Below are 21,504 nucleotides of genomic sequence, written 5' to 3'. Positions count from 1 at the left end.
GAAGGATGGGGGTACACCTGCACTTCATTGCCATAAATGAACAAAGACAATACCTGATCCTACTCCCATGAATTCATTAAACCTTGCACTGCTCACATGGCATGAGCCACCAACTCCATGCTCTTTATAATAATCATTTCAGTCTGACATGTTTACAACATTCTATTTGCCCAGTGCTGAGCTACTGGTTCATGTCCTATCTATACAAGACCATCCATTACTGTTTTTTAAATCTTACATCAATTGATTCGATGACAAAATATATCTTTAGCCCCAGACAGGTTTTCCTAATATTTTCCAGCCAGATTCTCAACCTCAGTGCTCCACAACCTTCAGCACATTGAACTCTTCAATAATTACCTATATTGGTATTATATCACTCAGTAAATTGCATTTAAAATTTCACTCACACATTCACTCATAAGATGTAAGCTATCTATGCTACATCTTCTATTCAGAAAACCAACTTCACTTCTTTCCCCCACCCCCTAACTCTCCTTCACTCCCTACGGAGCATCATTAATTTATTGAATTCTTGCACGTTGATTTATCAATAGCAGCCACATTTTTGACAAACTTGGGTCTAATTCTGGAAATGCCTTCCTAAATGACTTCATACTCCCTCCTCCAAAACTTCCTAAAGTCATATCTCCTTTTTCATTTTGACATCCTTATTTGTTTCCAGATGTTGACCATGTTAAGTATGTGTTTTAGTGTTAAAGAATTTACATAACTGGAAGTTACTGATTGCTGTGAGATTTATCTTGAGGCCAGTAATTAATAATTGTTTGTTTATGTTCTCCCAAGGAGGTGGTTTCTCAGGGAAAGAGCAGCAAAATTCCTTTCAGCCTTAGAGAGAATGGAGGAGAACAATTCATCTCTCTGCTTACACTGGCAGTGTAGTGTGTCAAAGTCTCCTTGCCTTGGGCGAGGATAAAGAACAAAATTATCTTTTACCCTTGTGGGGTTCGCTTTTTAAAAAAATACAAATTTGCTCCTGGTATTTTCTGTGCATGCAGGTTGCTGTGATGGCCAATCTGTTAGGACATCTCGGGAAGAATCAAATTTAAAATTTCACAATTTTACCTTAATTTTTTTTTTAGATTTGCCTTTTCCAGGCTGATCATCTTCTCTGCATGATCAACCTATACTGTTCATCAATTAAATTGCTTTACTGATCAATTTGCATATCTTGTAATTTACAGGCTTCTTTAACCACAATACATTAAGGATTACAATTGTCAACCAAGCCTATAAATTATTTTTCCTTGATTAGTCAGATTTTAAATGCTCTGGAGAGATTGGCTAGGTACTTCAGATTCTGCCCACTATAATTAAATGGTTATGAAATTTTACATTTGCAGCAACTCCTTCAAGTAAACTAAAAGCTTCTTTAGCATCTAAAAGAGATCAAAAATATTAATACATTAAAATGCAAAGTACAGGAAGAACTCAACAGTTCAAGCAGCATCCACGGAGAAAAAAAACAGTCAACACTTCAGGCCAAGACCTTTCATCGGAACTAGAGGGTCTCGACCCGAAGAATCGATTGATTATTTTTCTCCATGGATACTGCATGACCTGCCGAATTCCTCCAGCACTTTATGTTCCTCAAGAATTCCAGCATCTGTAGAATCTGTATTTATGAAGTGGGTTTTAGTTTTATTTATTAGCATTTTGAGAACCCAACTTTGAATTTCAAGACTAGTTAACTTTAGTCCTTTATTGTTTCAGAATTAAATAAAATAAATTTAATAAAATGTCACAATTCTTTTCCCAGCACCAAAACTTTACAATTTTAGGTAAAATACTTACGTTTTCAATGTTCCTGAGGTCATTAATTCAGTAACTAGTACAATGCATTTTTTCCCCTTCAGAGTACCTTCCCAAGAGTCATAAAATCGGACAATATTAGGATGCTGCAGTCCCTTAAGCATTTCTGCTTCTTCACGAAACCGTTGACGTTCTGCCTTTGCAAGCTTTCTGTCCTGTAAGAAACAACCAAAACAGACTAAACATATGAGTAATGTACAATGATTTATTATAACTCAACTTTATTTGAGCTAAGCAATGTGCAATATGAACATCATTTATGACATACCCTGGATCTTGACAACTGCAAATGCATATTCACATGAATGTAATTGTCAAAATGTTTAATTCCAGCTGTGTGCCAATGATTTCACCTGGCCTTCCAAACAGTATTTATAAAAATACCATATATCCATGCTACTTTAAAAATTTCTTACACCATATTTTAAATCAACTTATCAGAAGTTTCCATATTCACATTTAAAAATGAAAACTGACAGTATAATCACCACTGAACTTTAAGTTTCCATAGTCTAAAATTTCAAAAACTGTTTAATAACTTGATACAGCTGTAGTTGATGCCTGTGATACCGATTTTCAATATTTGGTTCACAGGTTGCTATTAGACAACTCACTGAGTGGCAAGTATCTCCGCTCACTACTTCTCCACCCACATTTACTTGGATTAAATCCACAAAGTTGGCTCCCAATCAGCAAAGCCTTCCACACTGAGGACTTTCCCACCAAAAACAAACAGATATGGATCCCAGAAATGCTTTGGTAGCCAAATCACTTTCACACTCCTTTGCTGTCATACTTTTCGTCACCTTGTAATGTTTCTGAAAGTCCGACATTTATATTTTTTCAAAATTCCAAATGAATACCATTAAAATTTAAAAACACAAAGTCCACCAGAAAAAGGGGGATCTTCCGGTGGCCACCCCTTTCAACTCTGCTTCCCATTCTGACAGGTCAATCCTTGGCCACCTCTACTGCTGCGATGAGGCTACATTCAGGTTGGAGAAGCAACATCTTATATTCCATCTGGGTAGCCTTCAACTGGATGACATGAACATCAATTTCATAAACTTCCGGTAATTCCCCCACTTTACCTTTCCCATTTCCCCCTCACCTTATCTCCTTACCTGTTCATTACCTCCCTCTGGTGTTCCTCCTCTTTTCCTTTCTTCCATGGTCTCTGTGCTGTCCTATCAGAACTGCCTTCTCCAGCTCTCTCCCTTTCATTAATCAACTTCCCAGCTCAAAACTTCATCTCTTCCCCCCCCACCCCCAGTTTCATCTATCACCTACCACCCTTATACTTCTTCCTTCCCTCCCTGCACCTTTTTGCTCTGACTTCATCTTTTTCCAGTCCTGATGAAGGGTCTTGGCCTGAAATGTTGACTGTTTACTCTTTCCCATAGATGCTGCCCATTTCAGGGATATATATATACTTTTTTCCTTTAAGTATAGTGACCAGAAATGGACCCAATACATCAAAACAATATTTTGTACCAGTGAAATATTATTTTTTGCCTTAAAAGAAGTTCTTGGATCACAAATTCTCAATGTGCTCTACCCTTGTCCAGTAAGGTTCCCCCCAACCTTGCATCTTTTAGAACTATTCCATTTACACTGCAATATCTCTCCTAATCTTTTTAAACCAGTTTATCACTTAATGAGTCCTATAGTAAATGTCATCAGTCCATTCTGACAGCTTATCCACATCTTCTTGCAGTCTATAAATAACCTCGCCATTACATACTGCTTTCCCAAGCTTCATCTTCAAATCTGAAATTTTATGTTAAAAAGTCAGAAATAAGTTGAAACAAGGCAGTATTCCCAACAATGAGCTCAGTGAACATCAGGGGTTCAACTCTTTCAGTCTGGAAATAAAGTTTCCCATTAGTTTTATCTGCCTTTAAACCAACTTTCTATGCTGCTATCAACTTTTCACTTTCATGTGACTTAATGATCCCAGCAAAGTACTGTTTGACACCCTGAAAATCTATTACCTTCAATGTAAATTGATTCTTAAGGTTGTCATAGCCAGGGATGGTGGGGGTTGGGGATGTGAGGGTAGCGGGGATAAGCTCCCACAACCTATTAAAATCTCCCGGTGGCTTGCGTCTCAAATAGCCTCTGACAACCAAGTCCAACCTTCGCATGTCACTTAGCTACTAAGCCTGGCAGAACCATTTCTATTGACAGGAGAAGGGACAAAGTCAGGTTACTGATGCCTTAAAACCAGTTGCTTCGGGTGGATGGGGACTCATCAGCCATGGATGGTAGCCCATTTAGAAGGAAAACACCGATCTCAAACCACAACATACATCAAAGTTGCTGGTGAACGCAGCAGGCCAAGCAGCATCTATAGGAAGAGGCGCAGTCGACGTTTCAGGCTGAGACCCTTCGTCCCAAAACCACCACGGCTTTGTGGCTACACCCACTTATGGGGAAGGCTTTGAGAGTAAACCCCCAAGGAAAAATCATGAGTTGGAATCCGTTGAGTTCAACGCTGAGTTTCACCTCAACTACGTTGAGTTCAACGCTGACAGGCCACTCCTACAACGCCTCAGGTGCCAAACTGTATCAGTCCCTACCCTTCCTTTGGATTCATCAACTGTGTGGAGAGGGGGAGACTGCAACAAAGGCAAACTCTTGCTCTCCATATTGTACTGCCCTGGCTTGTATTCCAACACAGGCAGCTGGGATGCAACATTCATGGTCAACCCTGACCAACAGAGACCCCTCTCACTGCAAATTATAACCCCAGATTACTTTATATTTTTGCTGCTTGTCAAAACATCTTGAGAATCACGTGATATATCAACTTGAAATTTAAAGGTACTTGTTGAATACTTAGAAGTGAGACTTAAAATGGTAATCGAAATTTAAAGTTAAGATTCTCTCTGGATTAAAATTTAAATTCAGTGGCAAAAGAAATGATGAACAACCAAGAATGTTAGATTTTAGTAGAAAATTATTACATTTCTAATGGGACGTTCTTGATGATAATGCAATGCCTGGCATCAAGGTTTACACTAAAATAATGACAACCTGAGCTTTACTAAACAATGGATGGCACTACAGATAAAAAACATATCTTCATTTATATAGAAATGCTTTCTGCAGCAAAACATAAACCTCTACCTGTAAACAAAATGCTTACCTATCTTGTAAAATTTGACATTGCTTTCAGTAACATTGAATGAGACATGCAGCACTTCAAAAATGTCTTAAATTGTTTTGTTATTTGCAAATATCCTGTAGGTATGGATTCATTACAGACTGTATTTTGCCAGCAGCTCTGCATAGAAATACCAAGTCACATTTTAAGTCTCACTTGAAGCCTTGAACGTCTGTCAAAGCTCAGTCAGCAATGCTCCATGTGGAATCCAATCGACAGCTGATTGTCAGCATGTATACCAGGGAATCTACTTTTGGATTCTGAGCCTGGTTGGATATTCTCAGACTTATAGAAAAACATTTACAGCTTTAAAATATGGCAAAACGAGAAATTTATTTTTGTTATCAAAGGTTTCAAGGGAACTTTTGATTATCCTGCTTTATTCAAATATATTCAATGCCCTGTTACAGTTAAGGGCTTCACTTCTCAACCCAGGACCATCTCAGCCAGTTGAGATCAGCAGATGGGGAATTCAGGTGGTATACCACACTGGAAAATCCAATCCATGGACAAGGCACTTGGGTTTGTTTACATAAAAAGTTTTTGTTTCCATACGATCATACGACATAGGAGCAGAATTAAGACCACTCAGCCCATTGAGTCTGCTACACCATTCCATCATGGCCTATATATCATCCCTTTCAACCCCATTCTACTACCTTTTCCCCAGGACCTTTGACACCCTGATTAACCAAGAACCTACTAACATCTCCTGGACTTCCTGTCTGATCACAAAAGTGGGGGTCCCTCACCTCTGCCCCTCAACATGGGTGCCCCTCAGGGCTGTATATTAAAGCCTCCTCCTTTACTCTCCGTATACCCATGAGTGTGTCACCACCCACAGCTCCAATCTGCTAATTAAATTTGCTGACGACACTACACTGATAGGCCTAATCTCAAGTAATAATGAGGCAGCCTACAGAGAAGTTATCACCCTGACACAGTGGTGTCAAGAAAACTACCTTTCCCTCAATGTAGCTGGTTGAGCACTACAGGAGGACTGGAGACAGGCTAGCCCTTACTGACATCAATGGATCTGGGGTTGAGAGGGTGAACAGCTTTAAGTTCCTTGGCATAAATATCACCAAGGATCTCATTTAGTCTGTACATACCGGCTATATGATAAAAAAAACGGCCTTTTTCACCTCAGACGGTTGAAGAAATTTGGTGTGGGCCCCCAAATCCCAAAAACTTTCTATAGGGTCACAATCGAGAGCATCCTGACTGGTTGCATCACTGCCTGGTATGGGAACTGTACTTCCCTCAATCACAGGACTCTGCAGAGAGTGGTGTGGACAGCCCAGCGCATCTGTAGATGTGAACTTCCCACTATTCAGGACATTTACAAAGACAGGTGTGTAAAAAGGGCCTGAAGGATCTTTGGAGACCTAACTCATCCCAACCACAAACTATTGCAGCTGCTACCATCCGGGAACAGGTACTTGCAGCATAAAAGCCAGGACCAACAGGCTCCGGGACAGCTTCTTCCACCAAGCCATCAGACTGCTTAATTCATGCTGACATAACTGTACTTCTGTGTTATATTGGCTATCCTGTTGTACATACTACTCATTATAAATTACTATAAATTGCACATTTAGATGGAGATGTAATATAAAGATTTTTACTACTCATGTATATGAAGGATACAAGTAATAAAGTTAATTCAATTCAATTTAAATATACTCAATGACCTGGCCTCCACAGTCACAGGTGGCAATGTATTCCCCAGACTCACCACGCTCTGGCTATAAAAAAAAATCCCAATTTGTTCTAAACGGATGTCCCTCTTTTCCAAGACTGTGCCCTCTGGTCCTCGAGTCACCCACTATAGGAAACATCCTCTCCAGATCCACTCTGTCTAGACCTTTCAATATTCGATCGGTTTCAGAGATTTCATTCCCCCCCGCAAAAAAAAACTCCAACAAGTATTGGCCCAAAGCCAAATGCTCCTCGCAAGTTAACTCTTTCATTCCTGGAATCATTCTTTTGAACCTCATCTGGACCATCTCCAATGCCAGCTGATCTCTTCCCAGATAAGGGGCTCAAAATTGCTCACAATACCCCAAACACAGCCTGACAAATACTTTATAAAACTTCAGCATTAAATCCTTGCTCTTGCATTCTAATCTTCTCAAAATGAATGGTAACCTTGCACTCATTTTTTGAATTTTCTACCCATTTAGAAAATAGTCAACGCCTTTATTCCTTCTACAAAAGTGCATGATGTGAGGGGATCCAGGAGTGCCCCTATTAACCGTTTGGAGAGAGACAGAGAGAGACATTCATTATTGATGGTTTGTTTGGAAAGGAGGGAGAGATGAAGATTGACGGTTGGACTAACATGGGAGTTAACTTTGGAGTTTTACTTCAGAGATAAAAACTGAACAGCTCGAAGGTTGCTATAGTGACCAACAGGACATTATTGATGTTACTTCCAGGAACTTGTTGCCTGCTTGCATTCCTTTACAGACAAAGGAAGGAGGGACTCTTTGAATAATAGGTGATGCTCAGCCTGGTGAGATAAATGGGAGGTCAGATGATACAGACCTCAGACATATGATCTGGACACTGAATGAGCACTGTTGTGCCCGCAGAGAAAGTGGGTTTTGGAGGATCAATCAGGCGGATCAATCCAAATTACTATTCCAGTGGTGAAGAAGGGGTTGACTGGTGGGGAGTTGTCTATGTGTCCACCCTTGCCGGGGTGATAGCTCCACCACAGGAAAACCGGTCCCCCGGTTGAAGTCACAGTCAGTGACTTGTAAAGGATTTCGGAGGACGACAAGAAGATTGACAGCATCAGCTCATCTGAAGACTCAACTCACTCTCTCTCCATCACTACTCAACTAAATACCACGAACTGAATTGAACTTTACTCAACATCGTAAGACTGTATCTTTTTACGCCTAGACTTAAAGCTTGGTTTTCATACATACATATTCCACACTTACTTTTATATATAATCATTGCTAACCTGTGTGATTTATTTACATTGATATTACTGTATTGCATAGTTACTAATAAATATTATTGGTTGTTAGCAATACGAGACTCCAAAGTAGTTTCTATTTCTGCTGGTTTCTTTATCCCCATCACAGGGTACGTGACAATGACCATACAGCTCCATGCACTATATTCAATCTGCCACTTCTTTGCCTATCTTCTTAATCTGTCCAAGTGTTTCTGCAGACCAACCACTGCGTAACACCATTTGTCACCAGCAGCTAACCAGAATAGATCCCCTCAAGTCCTATTCTTTGCCTCCTACCAATCAGCCAATCTTCTATCCATGCTAATATCTCTCCTGTAATACCATGGACTCTTATCTTGTTAAGCAGCCTCATGTGCAGCACCTTCTCAACGGCCTTCAGAAAATCCAAGTAAACAACATCCACTGACCCTCCTTTGTCTATCCTGCCTGTTATTTCCTCAAAGAATTCCAAAAGATTTGTATGGCAAGATTTCCCTGTAACGAAACTTTGCTGACTTTGGCCTATATTATCATGAGCCCCCAACTACCCCGAAACCTTATCCTTAATAATGGAATCCACAATCTTCCCAACCCTGATGCTACGCAAACTAGCTTATAATTTCCTTTCTTCTTCCTCCCTCCTTCCTTAGAGTGGAGTGACATTTGCAATTTCCAGTCTTCCAGAACCATTCCAGAATCTAGTGATCCTTAAAAGATCATTACTAACGCCTCCACAATCTCCCTCAGAACCTTGGGATGTATTCCCTCTGGTCTAGGTAACTTACCTATCCACAGACCTTTCAGCTTCCCAAACACCTTTCTCCTTGGTAACAATAACTGCACACACTTCTGCCCCCTGACTCATGAATTTCTGGCTTACTGTTCGTGTCTTCCACAGTAAAGACTGATGCAAAATACTTCAGGTTAATCTCTATTTCTTTGCCCTCCATTACTACCTCTCCAGCATAATTTTCCAGTAGTCCAATATCCATTGACACCTCCTTTTTACTCTCTGAATAATCATTTTTTCTAATAAATTACTGGCTAGGTTACCTTCATTATTCATCTTTTCTCCCCCGAGAGTAGTTTTTTTTTTAAAGTTGCCTTTTAAAAGTTTCCCAATCCTCTAACTTCTAATTTTCACTTTATGATATGCCCTCTTTTGCTTCTGCTGTCTTTGACTTCCCTTGTCAGTCACAACTGCCTCATCCTCACTTTAGAGTACTTCATCTTTGTCATGCAACTATCCTGCATCTTCAGAATTACCCCAAGAAACTCTAGTCATTGCTACTTTGCTGTCATCCCTGAGAGTGTCCCCTTCTAATTAACTTTGGCCAGCTCCTCTCTCATCCCTTTACTCCACTGCAATATTGATACATCTGAATTTAGTTTCTCCCTCTCAAACTGCAGGGTGAATTTTATCATATTATGATCATTGTATCCCAAAAGTCTCTTTACCTTAAGCTCCTTAATCAAATCTGGTACATTACACAACACCCAATCCAAAAGTGTCTTTCCCCTAGTGGGCTCAATCATGAGCTACTCTAAAAAGCCATCTCATAGGCATTCTACAAATTCCCTCTCTTGGGATCCAGCACCAACCTGATTTTCCCCAATCTACCTGCATATTGAAATCCCCCATGACTATCACAACATTGCCCTTTTTACGCCTTTTCTATTTCCTGTTGAAATTTATATCCCATTTCTGCCTACTGTTTGGAGGCCTGTATACAACTTCCATCAGTCTTTTTACCTTTGTGTTTTCTTAACTCTACCTGCAAGGATTCTACATCTTCTGATCCTATATCACCTCTAAGGATTTCATTTTTTTTTTAAACCAAGAGAGCAAACAGTTTCCTCTGCCTGTCTATCCATTCTTCAGATACATGGTGTATCCTTAGATATTAAGCTCCTAGCTATGACCTCCTTTCAGCCACATCTCACTGATGCCCACAATGTACCTGCTAATTTCTAACTGCGCTACAAGATCATCCACCATATTCCTCATAGTGCATGCATTCAAATATAACACCGTCAGTCCTGTATTCATCACCCTTTTTAATTTTCCCCCCACATTACATTTCAACTCATCCCACTGTCTGCAATTTTGCCTAATCATCTGCCTGTCCTTAATCAGAGTCACTACACACTGCATCAACTTGTACACCAATTGCCCCATCCTCAGCTCTATCATTCCAATTCCCATCTCCTGTCAACTTAGTTTAAACCCTCCCCAACAGCTCTTGCAAATGTGCCCAAATTATATTTGTCCTCTTCAGGTTCAGGTGTAATATGTCCATTTCATACATGTCATACTTTCTGCAGAGGAGATCCAAATGATCCAAAAACCTGAAACCCTGCCCCCTGTACTACTTCCTCAGCCACCCAATTCATCTGAACTATTATCCTGCTTCTGCCTTAACTAGCATGTGGCACTGGGAGTAATCCAGAAATTACTAACTGGGTGGTCCTGTTCTTCAGTCTTATCCCCAATCCCCTATACTCACTAATGAGGACTTTGTCTCCCTTTCTAGTCACATTATTGGCGCCAATGTGCACCACAACCTCTGGCTGCTCACCCTTCCTCCCGAGAATCTTCTGCAACTGCTGAAGCATCCTGGACCCGAGCCCCTGGGAGGTAACACCATCCTGGGTTCTCTTTAACAGCCACAGAACCTCGTGTCTGTCCTTCTACCTATCGAATCTCCAATCACTTCCCTACTTTACCCTTCCCTACTTTCAGAAGCCTGCACTCTGGGTGTGACCACCTTAGTAAAAGGCTCATCTATGAAGTTTTCAGACTCCCGGATGGTCCTGGGTACATCAAGCCAGGAGCTGGAGTTGAACGCCTCGACTTCTCAAGCTTAAGGACTAGCCTGCACCTGTTCTTATGCAAGTCTGTTGAGCCAAAGCCTGAGCACTAACACTGTCCACTCACATAATAGGCACTCCGCTCAAACCCTGTTTTTATTAGCCCCTGCTAATTACCCAAGTTACTATTAACCCAAGCAATCTCCCACTCTGCAGACAAGTCCCCACAGGCCCTGCTTGCTTTTTTAAAACTGTCGTGTAAATTCCACAAAGAACTGTTTTTAAACTTACTTTGCGATCTCCTGCTCTGCAGACATGCAACATATTAAATAAGGCCATGGAAGATATTGGTTCAGTGTGAGCAAAAAGCTCTACAACCAATAATTTATTTCAGAGTGATTATCAAAGAGAAGCAATAATATTCAAGTCAGCATCATGGCACAATGAGTATAGCCGTTGCCTTAGAGCTTCAGTGATCTGGGTTCAATCCTGACCATTTATGTGGCCCACGTGGAGTTTTCACACTACCCTTGTGACTGCATGGTTTTGCCCAGGTACTTGCTTCCACCAAATCTCAAAGGCATGCAGGCTGCCAAGTTTATTGGTCACTGTAAATTGTCCCTAATGTACAGGTAGAAGGTTGGGGGAAAGCAAGAGTGTTGATGGGAATTTAGGGAGAGTAACTTACTGGAAAAGTTATTGGGGAATTGCTTTATTTCAAGCCAGCAGAGACTTGATGGATCATACAACAATATGGAAAAAGAAATAACATTTTATTAGTCAGTGCCATTCATAACCTCAGTACATTTCAAAGCTTCAACTACTTTACAAGTATATAGAGTGGATTCTAGTTAAATGGGCTATCAGTTAATCAAGGCAGGAGCTTGCTTGGAACAATTCAGATGACAAAACCCTATCAAGAAACTAGCTGAGATTCCCTTTGTTTATTTGGGACACCTTGCCGCTTAATTAGGACAATAGACTGTTCAAGTTTTAACTAGCATCAGTTGCAAACACTTGTGTGGCTGTTAGACACTACACCATGCTTAGAGCAAACAGCTTTTAAAGTAGTCTCAGTGCATGTGTTCTGTTCCAAAAGCAGTGGTTTTTGTTGCTGATAGTTGGTGAGGAATAAGCAGCAAGACAATTCAGAACTGTTTTGCTCACCATAGTTTCAAGAGTTCATGCTTGGAGATGCCAGAAATGGCTGGGAGTTAAAATGAAACACCATCACTACTACAACAAGTTAGAAAATAGGAATTTGAAGGTATCGACAATGATCTTCAAATGTTACAATGAAAATGAAGATTTGTAGGATGCAATCATCAAAAGCATTGTATGAAGGCAGTCCATTATCTGCACTGATTTTATTCATTTACAGTCAATCAAAAGATCACAGCTGTGTACAATGGATGAATTCCTCCATTGATAACTATTAGAAACTACAGTTGTATAGTACAGTAGTAGTGTTAGCATTCTAGTTTGTTCTGTATTTCATTTAAATACATAATCTATTACTCAGTTAAACTATAGTCTGTCTTCATATATATGTTTTTAACTATTTCCATGAAACTTCAGCTAATTGGGCCAAAAAATGTACTGGTCCTGATGTGTCCCAGTTAACTGGAACTCACTGTGTTAAGAGGTTTCACATCATCGGAAGGTGAATTGCCAGAGGATGGAAAAAATGCTCTAGGTTTTAAAAGTAGCAAAGGATGAAATTGCAGAGGTACTGATCTTCATTTTCCATTCCTGCATTCCAATCCCTCAGAAGCATTACCAGATAACTGGTGCATCAGCAGTCCCCTACAATTTATAAAAAGGCATAAACTAAGTAATTACAAGGCAGAGCAATTTGAATGTAGCAGTTATTAGAATCAATTTTAAATGACTGTTTAAATGCATTTAATATAGACAAATTATTCAAGAACAGTTAGATTTATTTGATAATGTAGGATTGTGCATAAGTTACTTAATTGAATTTAAAGTGGTAGTGAGACTCAATAATGACAATGGATTTGATGAGTCAACATGATTTTAGCAAAGCTTCAGAGGTATAACACAGCAAGCTAGTCAAAACAATAGAAGCCCATGGGAACTCAAAAATTGGATCCAAAATTGGCACAAAGCAGAGAGTGAAGGATAATGGTTGGCAGATACCTTTCTGACTAGAAGCTGTTGCCTGTGGGATTCCACATGCATCCGTACTCAATACTATTTATGGTATATTTAGTCTTAAACGTAGGGGATGTTTGCAGATGCAACAAAAAGAAAGCAACAGTAAGGAGGGAATTTTAGACTACAAGGGATACAGTTGAACTGGTCAATTGACCAGAAAAGTGGGGAAACACTGGGAAATGAGAATACAGGGATCTTAGGATGCAAGTTTACAAACCCTTATAGAATGTCAAACAAATTGATGAGACAGATAAAAAGACAAAAGGGACAGGATGCCTATCTAGCAACACAATGTGTTCTTTAAAAAAGGTGATTTTTCTTGGCATTTGCCAGCACTATGGCTTCAATTTGGTGACAGATGGAGACAATATATACTTCTTGACATCACATTACATGCACGACACAATTAACCAGAGTAGATTTCATGAAACGTTTCCAAGACTGGAAATTTGTAGTTGGAAGGAATGGATGCAACAGGGTTGTTTCTTTAACAGGAAGCCGAGGGTTGACTTAACTGAGGTGATTAAAGTTACGAGGGGTCCATACAAATAAAACTAAATCCATGAAATACACCCACACCAATTAAATATTTTGCTTTTTGCTTCAGTCTGAAAAGTAGTGAGGTAGAGTTCATTGATGTTTCAGTACTGGTTGAGAAACTGAAAACCCAAGGCATTCATGGTTTCATGAATTATTCTCTCAACTTGACCAATTTAATTATTCATCCAGAGGTACATGCCAGAAGCAAAGAGCAAGATATTTAATTGGAGTGGGTATATTTCATGGATTTAGTTTTATCTGTAGACCTAATAATTAGGAACAGAATCATTTAAAGGACTGGACGAGAATTCCTTGAACTGTAACTTCACAATAATCACCAGATTAGACTGGAGTGAGTTGCTGGACGGCAAAATCTAGATCTTACAGCGAGTCACTGGACAGCAAATCTCCATGGCGCTGAGGGTATGAAGACTGCCTCAGCTGTTGTGCTTCATTTGACAAACTGATAAGTGAGGCTTTGGGCCTATTCTCGGTTGGTCCGGGGTTCACATCTGAGGACTCATTTTTGGTTTGGAGTTCTGTTGTTCGCTTCAATTGTTTGCATAACTTGTATTTTTTTTTCCCTTTCTCTTGCACATCGAGTGCTGGCCTTTTATTTCTATTTTTCTTCTTTAAATGGGGTTCGTTTGGGTTTCTTGCTTTGTGTCTACCTGTGAATAAGTAAATTTCAATGTATAATTTATATAGTCTGATATAAATGTGCTTGAAATAAAGCACATTTAACCCTTATTGGGTACTGAGAAACATTGGAAACTGGGTGTAGTTTACAAAAATTCACTTTAGGTTATCATTGATAGGGGTTGAAAAGCTTCCTTCAGTGTCATGAATTTCTATCTATAACTACTTCTTCAGTTCTTGGCAGTAGAAGGCACAACATAAAAGATGTTTATATGGGCAAGCCATTTAGTAGTATCACACAAGAGAAAATCTGCAGATGAGGAAATCCAAAAGCAACACAAACAAAATGCTGGGGAAACTCATCAGGCCAAGCAGCATCAATGGAAAAGAGTAAACAGTCACCATTTCAGGCCAAGAACCATCATCAGGACATCTTGATGAAGGGTCTCGGCCCAAAACGTTGATTGTTTATTCTTTTCCATAGATGCTGCCTGGCTTGCTGAGTTCCTCAAGCCATTTAGAAGTTTGTACCTGCTCCACTATTTAACAAGACAGTCTGCCTGCACGGTCCTTGTACAATTTAACTCCTTTGGTGTCTAAAGTCTTAACTACTTTCTTGAATATAGTTTACAACAGTTTCCACAGCCCTCCTGAGAATTGCAAAGACTGCTACTTGTTAGGCAAGGAAATCCCTTTGTGCATACTGAAAAACAAGTCTATAGACTGGGACTAGATCCTCTCGGTCTTTCTTGACACCCCAGTAAAAGAGAAACATCCTTGCACATAACCTGCCAAATTTCCATAATCACTTCTCATTCTTCTAAACACAATCTATAAGCCCAATTTGCTTAATCCCTCCTGATAGAACAAATTACTATACCAGAACCTTCCCCTATTGTATATATCCTTCCTCATGCAGGGAATCCTGACCTGAAAGCAATATTCCAAATAAGATCTCATCATGGCACCATTAATTGGGAATCAGACATCTCTCTTATATTCAAATGATTTTCCAATAAAGGCCAACGCAACAGTTGCCTCCCTAATTAATATCTGTACCTGTGCATTAGTTTCAGTGATTCTTGCTCAAGGACACATGAGTCCTTCAATATTTCATAACTGAAATAATCTGAATTTCTGATTTTTCTACCTACCTAAATGACCTATTTCTTCTCTATATGTTCCAATTGCCATGACCTTGCCCTTCACCTAACCTCTCTCCATCCACCAAAGCCTTCTCACAGCCCATTCAATACCCTGCTTTGTATAATCAGTAAACTTTAATATTGCGATTAATCCACATATGCAACCATTTGACATAGGACATTGATCGTGATCAACACACACAAAATACTGGAGGAACTCAGCAGTAACAGCATATATGGAAATGAATAAACAATTGACATTTTAAGGTGGATCCCTTCTTCAAGACTGGAAAGGAAGACGGAAGATGCCAGAATAGAAAATGGGGAGAGGGGAAGGAAGATTTGCTAGAAGGTGATAGGTGAAGCCAGGTAGATGGGAAAGCTAAAGGGCTGGAGACAAAGGAATCTGATAGGAGAGGAGAGTGGATCATAGGAAAAAGCAAAGGAGAAGGAGCACCAGGGGAGGTTATAAGCAGGTGGAGAAGAGGCAAGAGGCCAGAGTAGGGAATAGAACAGTGGAGGGGAGGGGAAAAGAACAAAAGAAAAAGGTTACAGGAAAGAAAAATATGTTGGAGGCTACCTAAACGGAATACGAGATGCTGTTCATCCACCATGAGAGTGGCCTCATTATGGCAGAAGAGGCAATGGGAATGGGGAATGGACAATAACATCACAGAGGGAGGGATCCCTACAGAAAGCATGGGGGGGGGGGAAGAGAGTGGAAATATCTCTCAGAGACATCCTCTTTCTTACACCTAGAAAAGGACTCCACTCAGGACCAATCAGGCTACTGTCTCCCACACCATCTCATCAACTCAGGAGATTTCTAATCCACTGCCCGCAAACCCAATTTCCTTACCCTGCACTGCTCGTTTCTAGCCCCTACCCAAGATCCACAAACTTTACTACCCAGATAGGCCCAATGTCTCTGCCTGCTCCTGCCCCAGTGAACTCGTGTCTGTATACCTCAACTTAATCCTATCCCCCTTGTTGCAATCCCTTCCCACCTAGATCTGTGACACTTCACATGCTCTTAATCTCAACAACTGGCCCTGACTCCCTCACTTTCACCATGGATGTTCAGTCCCTATATATTTCCATTCCCTATCAAGAAGGCCTTAAAGCTCTCTGCTTCTTTCTCAACAAAAGATCCAACCAGTTCCCCTCCACTATCCTCCGTCTGGAAGTACTGGTCCTCACCCTCAACAATTTCTCCTTCAGCTTCTCTCACTTTTTCCATTCTCAAGGGGAAACCATGGGCACCTGCATGGGCCCCAGCCATGTCTGCCTTTTCGTTAGCTACATGAAACAGTCTATGTTCCAAGTCTTCCCTGGTAATGCTCCCCAACTCTGTGCTACATTGATGACTGGATGGTGCTCCCTCATGCACTCATGCTGAGCTCGTCAATTTCATCAACTTTGCCTCCAACTTCCACCTTCCCCTTAAATTCACTTGGTCCATTTTTGATACCTTTCTGCTCGATCTTGCTGTCTCCATCTCTGGAGATAAACTGTCTATTGATATTCTTTAAAACCCTACTGATTCCCACAGCTATCTTGATCATGCTTCTTTCCACCCTGTCTCCCGAAAAATGCTATTCCCTTTTCTCAGTTCGTGTTCACACATCTGTTCCCAGGATGAGGCCTTCCTTTCCAGGACATCAGAGATGTCCTTCTTCAAAGAACGGAGTTTCCTTTTCCACCAGTGATGCTGCCTTCGCCCGCATCTCTTCCATTTCCTAGGAATCTGGGCTCACCCCATCTTTCCGCCACCTTAACAGTGATAGAGTGCCTACGTCCTCACCCACTACCTCATGAGCCTCTGCATTCAAAACTTCATTCCCACATCTTCTGCCAACTTCAATGGGACCCCATCACCAAATGCACTTTTACTTCCTCCTACTTTCCAATTCTGCAGGGAGTGTTCCTCTTGTGATTCCCTTGTCCATTCGTGCCTCCCCACCATCTCCCTCCTGGTATATATACCTGCAAGTGACAGATACGCTATACTTTCCCATTCACCTCCTCCCTCACCTACATTCAGGGCCCCAAACAGTCCTTCCAGGTAAGGCCACCTGCAAAAGTGGTCTATTGTATCCAGGGCTCCTGATGTGGCCTTCTCTAAAATGATGGGTCACAACACAAATTGAGGGACTGCTTGTTTATCACCTCTGCTTCATCTACCAAAAGCCGAATTTCCTGATGGCCACCTATTTTAATTCCTATTCTTAATCCCGTTTTGACATGTTGGAACATGTCCTCCTCTACTGCCACAATGAGGCCACACTCAGTTTGAAGGAGCAACACCTTATTCATCCTGGATAGCTTCCAAACTGAAGACATGAATATTGATTTCTCCCTGTGGTAAATTTTGCTTTCTTTTCCCCTCTCTTCCCTCAACTACATATCAATGCCCTCTGGAGTCCCTTCTTCTTCCCTTTTTCCCATGTTCCATTCCCCTCTCCCATCTGATTCCTTCTTCTCCAGTCCTTTATCTTTCTCACTCACCTGGCTTCACCTATCACCTTCTAGCTTGTCCTCCTTTCCCTCTCCCCACATTTTTATTCTGGTGTCTTCCTCTTCCTTTCTAGTTGTGATGAAGGGGTTTGGCTTTTTAAAAAACTGACTGTTCCTTCATTTTCATAGACGCTACTTGACATGCTGAGTTCCTCCAGCATTGTGTGTGTTGCTCTGGATATCCAGCATCTGCAAAATCTTGTTTTTATAGATTGTGAACAGCTGGAGTTCACAAAAAGTCAAAGTACAAAGTACATATGTCACCATATACTACCCTCAGATTCATTTTCTTGTGGGATATCACAGTAAATACAAAGAAACACAAAAGAATCAATGAAAATCTACACATAAAGATGTGCAAAAAACAAATTATGCAAATACAAAAGAAAAACAAAACAAAATAATAAGAAAAAATGAATAAGTAATAAACATCGAGAACATGAGCTGCAGAGTCCTTGAAAGTGAGTCTATGGTGTGTGGAATCAGTTCAGTGTTAGTGTGACTGAAATTATTCCCTCTGGTTCAAAAGCCTAATGGTTGAAGGGTAATAACTATTCCTGAACCTGATGATGTGGGACCTGAGGCTCCTGTACCTCCTTCCTGATGGCAGCTGCAAGAAGACTGCATAGCCTGGATGGTAGGGGTCCTTGATGATGGATGCTGCTTTCCTGTGACAATGCTCCTTGCAGATATCCTAAACGGTGGGGAAGGCTTTACCTGTGATGGACCGGGCTGTACCCACTATTTTTTGTAAACTCTTGCTTTCAAAGGATTTGGTGCTTCCATACCAGGCTGTAATACAAGCAGTCAATATACTCTGCACCATGCATCTACAAGAAGTTTCTCAAAGTTTTAAGATGACATGCCAAAGCTTAGCAAACTTCAAAGAAAGTAGAGGCGCTGCCTTGTCTTCTTTGTAACAGCACTTGCGTTCTACATTCATTCCGATCAGAACAGATCCATTTTCCAGCTACAACTTAATAATAAATTCCAATATTCTTGCCTGTTTCTGTCAAAAAATACTGAAATAGCTTAAACTCCTACAATGTACCCTGCAGGCTTTACATGTTTTAGCCATGAAAGAAAAGTGAAAAGATTTTATCAAGTTTCTTCCCAGTGATATGTTCAAATCATCTTAAATTTCAAAATCGTGCAAATTTCATAGCACTAGTACTGCACTTCCAATATTCCAAACTTTAATCAATGTATTATACAGCGACCTTAAAAATTTGCTGTTACTCTATCTGGCAGAGTTAACACTAAATGCAGAGAATAATGAAACCCCAGTCACCCAAGTCGTTGTCTTTAAATGCAAGGGTAATTTTTTAAAAATGCAAGACAATTTAAAAAAAAAACAAAAGTTTAGCTATGAAATTAGATTAGATTAGATTCAACTTTATTGTCATTGTGCCGAGTACAGATACAAAGCCAATGAAATGCATTTAGCAATCTGACCAGAAATGCAAAGAATAGTGTTATTTATAGAATAACTGCGAATTAAAAAAAGTGCTATAGCACATAAATATAAAAGTACTGAGACAGTACAATATGGGTGCAATACTGCTTAGCGCTGTGATGAGAGGGTCAGCAGTGTCATAGCCTCAGGGAAGAAGCTCTTCCTGTGCCTGCTGGTGCGGGAGCGGAGGCTCCTGTAGCACCTACCGGATGGGAGGAGAGTAAAAAGTCCATGGTTAGGGTGAGATGCATCCCTGATAATGCTTTTCACCCTGCCCAGGCAGCGTTTATGGTAGATGTTCTCAATGGTGGGCAATTGAGTGCCGATAATCCGCTGGGCAGTTTTCACCACACGCTGGAGTGCTTTGCGGTCTGATACGGGACAATTGCCATACCACACTGAGATGCAGTTGGTGAGTATGCTCTCAATGGTCAGGGGTAAAAGTCCATCAGTATCCTGGGACAGAGGTGAGCTTTCTTCATGCTTCGCAGGAAATAAAGGCGCTGTTGAGTCTTTTTGATCAGGATGGAGGAGTTCAGGGATCAGGTGAGATCCTCGGAAATATGAACACCAAGGAATCTGAAGCTTGATACACGCTCCACTACAGTTCTGTTGATGTAGATGGGGACGTGAGTGTGACTCCTGGCATGCCTGAAGTCCACAATGATCTCCTTGGTCTTCTGGGTGTTAAGGGCCAGATTGTTGTCGGCACACCATGCAGCCAGGTGCTGGACCTCGTTCCTATAGGCCGTCTCATCATCCCCTCTGAACAGACCAACCACTGTGGTGTCGTCTGCGAACTTGATTATGGAGTTAGAAATGAAAACTTAAGCTGCAGTAGTATCACAATGAAAGCATGATAAACATGAAAAGCACTATTATATTTAATCAGGGTAAAAATTTAGAAGGGTATTGAAACAGGACATAAAGGAGGCATTATTGATATAGTATATGCAAAGTTTTTTTAAAACCTTCATACTTCCTTTACCTAATTTACCTTTAACTGCATTATGGTATCAAAAATGAAAGTAATGCCGAATGAAAATAGTCTCAGCATAGCCTGTCTTTACTACGAATCATCAGCTCTGGAAGGTGCTGCTTCAGAAGCTTCCCAAGAAACAACATCAGGCTCGCTGGCAAATCACATCAATTAAATAACCACAAAGAGTTCATTGATGTTTCCAACATGGCTTTAAATTATTAATAACTATGATTTTAATAATATTCTTAAAGAATAATTTTTATATTCTTTATAGAGAATATATATTTTTAGCACAAACAGGCTATTCAGCTTAAAGGCCAATGTACAAAGTCATATGACAGAATCACGTACTGAAAATTGTGTTAACTCTGAAATAGCCATCAATTAGTATCTTGTGTTCATTATCCATAGTGTTCAATATTCTTTCAAGGCACTTTCTAATTTCCTTTTGAAGGTTAGCACTAAACCTGTTTCCTGCATCCTTTCAGGCAGTGCATTTCTGATAACTACTGCCATAGATTTTATTTCCTTAGAGCCATTGGTTCAATTTTCCAATTACCATAAATTTGTAAGCTCTAATTATTGATTCTATTCAGCTGCTTACAATCTCTCTTTAGTATAATCAAATCATTTAATGCTTTTGAATATTCCAGCAAGACTCCTTTTAACGTCTCTACCAAAATGTGAAATGCCTGAATTTTTCTAGTACCTCTACACGTGCAAAAATTTTAATCTTTGGATGCATTCTAGTAATTTTCCTCAGAACCTTGATATTCTTTCTCAATGTGGTGCTCAAAGTTAGACTCAATACTACAGACAGAGTCAGATCACCATTTAAAGAGTAGGACATACAGTGGAATTAGAGAGTTTGTAAACCCTGTAGAATTTTCTCTATTTCTGCAAAAATATGACCTAAAATGTGATCAGATCTTCACTCAAGTCCTAAAACTAGATAAACAGAACCCAATTAAATAAATAATACAAAAAACATTATATACTTGTTCACTCATTTATGAGAAGAAAATTATATAATACTACATGTATTTGTTGGAAGAAGTATGTGAACTTCTGCTTGCAGTAACTGGTGCGGCCCCCTTATACAGCAAAAACGTCAACCTAACATTTCCGGTTGATCAGTTCTGCACATCTGCTTGGAGGAATTTTAGGCCATTCCTCCTTACAAAAATGCTTCAACTCTGGGATGTTGGTGGGCTTCCTTGCATGAACTGCTTGCTTCAGGTCCTTCCACAATATTTCTAT

General features: G+C 40.2%; 1 protein-coding gene across 4 annotated transcripts in view; it reads right to left on the bottom strand.

The window, feature by feature from the left end:
• Window positions 1-21,504, bottom strand: part of wnk2 (WNK lysine deficient protein kinase 2) — a 169,418-nt gene that overhangs the window by 121,866 nt on the left and 26,048 nt on the right. For all 4 annotated transcript variants that reach the window (XM_063068119.1, XM_063068120.1, XM_063068121.1 and 1 more), the window contains exon 2: window positions 1,816-1,988. In XM_063068119.1, coding sequence (XP_062924189.1) covers window positions 1,816-1,988 — 173 coding nt within the window. The remainder of the gene's footprint in view (window positions 1-1,815; window positions 1,989-21,504) is intronic.

The sequence above is a fragment of the Mobula hypostoma genome, chromosome 15, assembly GCF_963921235.1.
Source record: "Mobula hypostoma chromosome 15, sMobHyp1.1, whole genome shotgun sequence".
NCBI lineage: Eukaryota > Metazoa > Chordata > Chondrichthyes > Myliobatiformes > Myliobatidae > Mobula > Mobula hypostoma.
This window is presented reverse-complemented; position numbering and strand designations above follow the sequence as displayed.